The sequence below is a fragment of the Eurytemora carolleeae genome, unplaced genomic scaffold (assembly GCF_000591075.1).
Source record: "Eurytemora carolleeae unplaced genomic scaffold, Eaff_2.0 scaffold412, whole genome shotgun sequence".
In the NCBI taxonomy this organism is placed as follows: Eukaryota; Metazoa; Arthropoda; class Copepoda; order Calanoida; family Temoridae; genus Eurytemora; species Eurytemora carolleeae.
The window spans coordinates 125,066-132,325 of record NW_019396406.1 but is presented as its reverse complement, the minus strand read 5'-3'; the positions used below and the strand labels follow the sequence as shown (position 1 = coordinate 132,325).

The 7,260-nt window shown below is 30.8% G+C and overlaps 1 protein-coding gene across 3 annotated transcripts in view; it reads left to right on the top strand.

The window, feature by feature from the left end:
• LOC111702648 (uncharacterized) overlaps positions 1–7,087 on the top strand; it is a 25,050-nt gene extending 17,963 nt beyond the window's left edge. For all 3 annotated transcript variants that reach the window (XM_023474402.1, XM_023474401.1, XM_023474403.1), the window contains exons 14-22: positions 341–395; positions 1,507–1,620; positions 2,059–2,109; positions 2,296–2,354; positions 3,468–3,530; positions 4,676–4,783; positions 5,146–5,246; positions 5,896–6,001; positions 6,944–7,087. In XM_023474402.1, the coding sequence (XP_023330170.1) occupies positions 341–395; positions 1,507–1,620; positions 2,059–2,109; positions 2,296–2,354; positions 3,468–3,530; positions 4,676–4,783; positions 5,146–5,246; positions 5,896–6,001; positions 6,944–6,973 (687 nt within the window). In that variant the 3' untranslated portion in view covers positions 6,974–7,087. The remainder of the gene's footprint in view (positions 1–340; positions 396–1,506; positions 1,621–2,058; positions 2,110–2,295; positions 2,355–3,467; positions 3,531–4,675; positions 4,784–5,145; positions 5,247–5,895; positions 6,002–6,943) is intronic.
• The last annotated feature ends 173 nt before the right edge of the window (positions 7,088–7,260 follow it).

The window sequence follows — 7,260 nt, the reverse complement described above, 5'->3', positions numbered from 1 at the left end:
TGGGGGGGGGGGGAGTGGGTGGGTCCAAAAATCGTTCACTAGGACAGACCCTGTAATTATTTCAGTCCCGTTCTTAGTCGACACGTTTTTAACAAAACAATTAGTTAACTTCTTTTACTCTTAATAATCTTTCCATCAACAGTCAAAGAAGGGAAAAGGGCGCAAAGACATCTGAGTAATTTGCATCTGTAAATGTTGAGATTTGAGTCTGTACATTTTTGATATTTCCAATTTTCATAAAGTGTTTTTAATATTATTAATGAAAGTATTTAATAAACATTTTTGAGTGTACACAAATTTAAAATTAAAACATCATTGTTTATCTTTAATTGTACTGCAGGATGATCAGTTCTTGTCAATTGTTGGAGCAGTTACATCAGTATTCAACTGTACAGGTTGTATATTGTACAGTTACATTTGCATTCAATTGTTACAGGTTCTACATTGTAGTTACATCAATTTACCATGGTACAGTTACATCATTTTTTAATTGTACAGCTACATCAGTATTCAATTGTACAGGTTGTATGTTGTACAGTTGCATCAGTTTTCAAATGTACATTGTAAAGTTACATCAGCATTCAACGTTACAGGTTGTACATTGTACAATTACATCGATATTCAATTGTACAGGTTGTACATTATACAGTTACATCGATATTCAATTGTACAGGTTGTACATTATACAATATACAGTTACATCAGTATTCAATTGTACAGGTTGTACATTGTACAGTTACATCAGTATTCAATTGTATAGATTGGACCTTGTACAGTTACATTAGTATTCAATTGTACAGTTTCTTCATTGTGCAGTTACATCATCAATCAATTGTACAGTTTCTGCATTGTGCAGTTACATCATTGATCAATTATAAAGGTTCTGCATTGTGCATTTTAAATCATTGATCAATTGTACAGAATCTGCATTGTGCAGTTACATCATTGATCAATTGTACAGGTTCTGCATTGTACAGTTACATCATTGATTAATTTTACAGGTTCGCATTGTGCAGTTACATCATTAATCAATTGTACAGGTTCTGCATTGTGCAGTTACATCATTAATCAATTGTACAGTTTCTGCATTGTGCAGTTACATCATTGATCAATTGTACAGGTTCTGCATTGTGCAGTTACATCATTAATCAATTGTACAGGTTCTGCATTGTGCATGTTACATCATTGATCAATTGTACAGGTTCTGCATTGTGCATGTTACATCATTATTCATTAATCAATTTACAGGTTCTGCATTGTGCAGTTACATCATTGATCAATTGTACATTTTCTGCATTGTGCAGTTACATCATTGATCAATTGTACAGGTTCTGAATTGTGCAGTTACATCATTAATCAATCATTGATCAATTGTACAGGTTCTGCATTGTGCAGTTACATCATTAATCAATCATTGATCAATTGTACAGACCATTTGCTCCTTTCGTTTTTCTCCCACTCAATTTCATTTACCTTTTTGTTTAACCAATGCAAGGTTAATTTTAGGTCGCTTGTTCTATGGTTTTATTATGGATAAAACAGCTTACAAAGTAGCGATGTGTGTTGAAGCCTCACTTCTCATCCTTCTCATGTCAACATTTTATCTAACTTCACTCATAGGTAATCTTAATGTCTAAACTTCAGAAAGTTTAAAAAATTCTCTCAAAACTTTTAAAATTAAAAGCATAAACTTCACACCTAACTTTAGGACTTTTCAAAAAACTCTCTTTAAAGTCTAAACTAAATTCAGAACTTAGGTTTGAATTTTTTGGAAGCTCCCGAACGTGTTCCCTATCTGTAGACGTAAAGACGTTTCACACATAAGACGTTTTTCAGCCTCAGTACTTTTTAGACTTATCTACAAACTCCGAGACGTATTACAAACTACTTCTAAAGTTCAGGACATTTTTAAAACAATTAGATCAATCTAAGCTTCAAAAACGCTTTATGCACTTTTCCCCAAATCTAAGGACGTTTGCACACTTATCTTAAAGTTTTAGGACGTTTATTTCATCTTTAAATTAACTTTCAAACGTCATTTTGTTGAATATTTGTTAGGTGTTGACACAGACTGTACTACAGATACTGCAGCTTTCTTAGTTGTACATGGTAAACTTGTTTCTTATTATTATCAATATTATGTATTATTTGTATTACCATTATTATTATTGTGCAGTTACATCATTGATCAATTGTACAGTTTCAAACGATATTGAGTTAATTTTGAAGTCGCTTAATATTTATCATTATTATTGTTATTAATATTATAATTAATACGCATTAAAATATTTTCAGAAGCAAATTCGACATTGGTGACAAATCCCTGCGACGAACCAACATCACTTCTTACTAAGGTTATCATGCATTGTATTTTTGATATCAATGATTTTTCAGTGATTCACCTTTTAAGAGTACATTTATTTAAAATCCAACAAATTTTTTTTAAAAGGTCAAATATTTTGTCGCTTTCAAAAATAAACCGAAAATGTTCATAAACAATGATTATGTTGGCACAAGAGAACATGTTTAAGGATGTTTCTATGTCCAGTGTGCCTACTGTAAACAATGAACATATGATGCTTTTTTACAAACATCAGAACATTCATTGTAAATATCTGGTTGTCTGTATATAATAAAATTCTATCATCTACAAAAAATGTGCCAATGTTGGTATTAAATGTTTTATATATCTTAAAATCTATTTAACACATCTCAATGTTTTCTTTTTTTAACGTTCATATTGTAGTTATTCATTAAACATACTTATTAGAGGTAGTAATTTTTGAATGAAAGAACTTATTCAAATTGGTTCTAATGAGTTTCACCCATTTCTCTCTTTCTCATAATTGCCTAATGTGGAATACGACAAGGAGCATTTGTTTAAATCGACTGAGCTGGGAACTCTTGTATTGTGGATATCGAGACTAATGCTTGATCTAGATCTTTGTTAATCTGAAGATTAATTTAATCTTTATTCGATATCCTGCATATGTAATCTTACAGAGTTAGGGGTTGAAGGGAGCTTTGATAAGGGAGGAATAACTAAAATGAAGACATTGAAAGGTTTAGTTTTATTATAGATTCTTTGATTTAAAGTGCCCACATTAGATATTGAGATCAGATCAGTATCCACTACAAAAGTTCCTAGCTCTTAAATGATTTAAAAAATATTCCTTCCATTTAGGGATGTTAACGTTTTCATTTTTTTGAAAAACGATCGTTTTTTTCGTTTTCTTATCGTTTTTTGTTTCGTTTTCCGATCGTTTTAAAAACTATCGTTTTTTAAAAAGTTTTTAAACCGATTGTTTTTAAAATGATCGGAAAACGAAATAAAAACGATAGGAAAACGAAAAAAAACTATCGTTTAACGATCATTTTCGAAAACGATTAACAATCATACTTCCTTTTCATCACAAAGTTTCCAACTGTATTAACTATTTCTTGAATATTAACGTTGTAAAAATAAGATTGTGTACGCTCTCTGGGTTTGGGCAATTTTTTTCACATTCCCTGGAACATACTCAACACAGGTATACTACAGGGTAACCCACATAGGATGTGATTTCAGAAACAACTGTACAGAATTTATCATTTATATGAAGGAATTGAGTCTTTGCGACAAACTCTGATTTTCTAGCCCTTGTATTGTCCCAACCAAATGTCGTATTTTTAAGATATTTCAAACTATGAATTATGTTAGCTTAACTTATCTAAGTTTGAAATATTAAATGTGTACAACATTAGGTCGCTAAAATATTGGAATTCGAAAATTTAAGTTTGTGGCAAAAACTCAATTCCTTTTTCCAAATATTCATTATTCTCTACAACTGTGAACTAGTTTCTTTCTTTGCTAAATTATTAAATAAGCCATGAAATGACTATATTCGAGGATGAAAACCTAATTTAACCTTGCAGATGGACATATCTTATGAGATTCAGGTTGTTTTTACGGTCCTATCCTTTGTTGGTAACCATGTAAATCATTATATAAACAGTATTAAAAGGAATATATTCATGATTGTTTTTAATTAGGATATATAACATAACTTAATGAAATTTTTTTCCGATCAAAGGTACTTTTGTTTTGTATTGTTTATTCCTTCGAAAGTATGCAGTTTGTTGTTCAACGGATTTATATTAAAAGAAAGTTAAATGACAAATCGTATTGAATTACTATTTGATCACTATTTTATGTAAATCCGGTCAATATTCTGTCAAATAGGGCTGCCCTGTCACTAACTGAATTAAATGATAATAATCCTAAGTATAAACGAAAATTTAGTCAAAAAAAAAATATTTTTTTGTCTGACACAGATTGGAGACGTATTTTTTACCCTTCTCCCCCATAATTGTGCCCTGATAATTGAGATAGGGGAGTGTAATACATTAAAAAGTTAGTCCGAAAATTTCTATAAAAATACTCATTTCTACTTTTGACCAATATTTACATATTTATACAAATCAATTATTGAAAGGGCTTTTAAACTGAACTAAATTAAGATCTTTAGCTAAATTAATGAAAGAGTAATTTAACTGGTTTTTTTTAACGTTCTAGTGTAGGCTGTATTTTGAGTAAAAACGAAAACAGTTACGTCATTACGTTTTTGATGAAATACTGAAAAAGATGACTTTTGGTCTACTTTTTACTAGTTATGACTGTTTATGTTTTTTTCAGCCAGCTGTAACAACCCAGACCTTTGGGCATAAATATGGAGGCTTTATTTATGCTTTTCTATTCTCCAGCGATATAATTAATAATCTCCTGGTGGCTACAGTCTCGAAGGTGTACAATAAAATTTCAAGCATTTATTTTTAGCTTAACAATTTTATATTTACGGATTAATAACTTTAACTTATCTTTAAATGAAGTTTATTTAAATCTTAGCTATTTAAATATTGCATAATGTACTTTTTAAAACATTTATTAGATAAGGGAACTTTTTAAAAATTTTTATTTTGTCTAAAATTTATCTAAAAGTTGTTTTTTAAATTTGTAAATTTCACTTTACAACTTTCTGAAATATATCATGCTAAGCGTAAATGTAAAAAAAAAACATAAAATGTGTATTTCACTTATTTTAGCTAACGATAAAGTTACAATTTTAACAAAAATATTGTTTACAAAGTGTAAACTATATTGTTTAGGCAATAAAAGAGGCTCTAGGATGGTTAGGTTTATTCCTTATAGTTTCATCTTGTGGATTTATTGCTCTGGGAGCAACCATCTTCTACCCCTATACACCTAGGTAATAACCATGTGGATTTATTGCTCTGGGAGCAACCATCTTCTACCCCTATACAGCTTGGTAATAACCATGTGGATGTATTGCTCTGGGAGCAACCATCTTCTACCACTTTACAGCTTGGTAATAACCACGTGGATTTATTACTCTGGGAGCAACCATCTTCTACCCCTATACAGCTTGGTAATAACCATGTGGATGTATTGCTCTGGGAGCAACCATCTTCTACCACTATACACCTAGGTAATAACCAAGTGGATAGTGGATTTAATACTCTGGGAGCAACCATCTTCTACCCCTATACAGCTTAATAATAACCATGTGGATTTAATACTCTGGGAGCAACCATCTTCTACCCCTATACAGCTTGGTAATAACCATGTGGATTTATTGCTCTGGGAGCAACCATCTTCTACCCCTATACAGCTTGGTAATAACCATGTGGATTTAATACTCTGGGAGCAACCATCTTCTACCCCTATACAGCTTGGTAATAACCACGTGAATTTATTGCTCTGGGAGCAACCATCTTCTACTCCTACACCCAGATAATATTACATCTTGTGGATTACTCTATTCAAAACTGTTTTTACAGTGTGCAAAATAATTGTTTTGTTTTTTTTAAATAAAAATGTTCTCTGTGTTTGTCTAGACCTGGTCCCCGACCTACCAGTACATATTGTCAATATGGATTCTTGGCCCGGCTTGGCCTAGTGGAGTTATCAAGGCTTAAACTAGAAGATTATGAGTTTAAGAAGGTAACTTTTAATAAACTTCACCCTGAACTAACGAGAGAGAGAAGTATTCGGTTTCTTCTATTTGAAATCAAACGTGTTTTCGTCTATAACTCAACAATCTTAAAACTTACAGATTTGTTTATTTTTGATACTTTTTCATTCAAAATGTATATGCCAACAAAAAATTATTTACGATAAAAGGCTTTAAAATTATGTAAAAGGGGTCATATTGTGATTGAAAGTCACAGTTTTCTGAAATATTGACAGAACCGTAAAATCCACGTGACTTACAAAGGTTTAGGCGTAAATTATCAAATACTGTGAATATATTACCCTGGGAGGGGGAACCGTGAAGGGAAAGGTGAATATGATAAGATATAAATACAGTCTGCTCCTCATCAAGCAAAATTAAGGTTACATATTTTTTCTCCTCTAAAACTTTGGTATATTATATATATTTGTAAATGTATTTGAACATTGTGGTCCAGTTTGATGTGCTCATGTTTTCTTTGCAAACATCCTCCATGACTTGGTTGAGATTATTATAGAATTTATTTTGTCCATTTGGCAGTTCTCTTTCTTTCGTCCAATAATAGTTCTAAAACTAGATAAAATGTCCTGAGAAACTGACAAGCATAATAATATTTAGTTTGCTTTATCTACCTTGGCTTTTTCAAGAGTTCATGAACATATTCACTAGGCACTTATTGTTAAATTTTAGAGTTCTAAAAGATCATAACTTTGGTGTAACCTGAAAAGGACTTTAGACCCTCCATTCATTGAGTGGCATTAACGATTCACAGCAGTACTCATAAGATATCCGAATTTTTATGATGAAAATAGAATGTCCATTTCAGTGTAAAATTATTGTTAAATTAGTTTGCTTTACAGATTGTACAACTTTGATATCATTGATTTTTTAAATGAGGATTAGGAAATAAAGGTTTTTCTTTTCTTTTTCAGAATCCTGAGAAAAAACAAGCGAATTCCTGATATATATTTGTAACACAAGTTTCAACCCACATTTTAGAAAATTCTATCAGTTTGTTTCTTTATCACACATCGCTTTCAGATTGTTTAATAAATAAAATATATATTTATAATGTTTTTATTATTATTTCATTAAATATTTATGTTGCACAGTGTTAAGTTTCTTTAAAGGAATTGAGTCTTTACCACAAACTCGAATTTTCAAATCCATATAACTTTGCAAAATATTGGCATAAGCCTTTGATATTTCAAACTTTGATAATATAATCAAAGACAATTCAAAGTTTGAA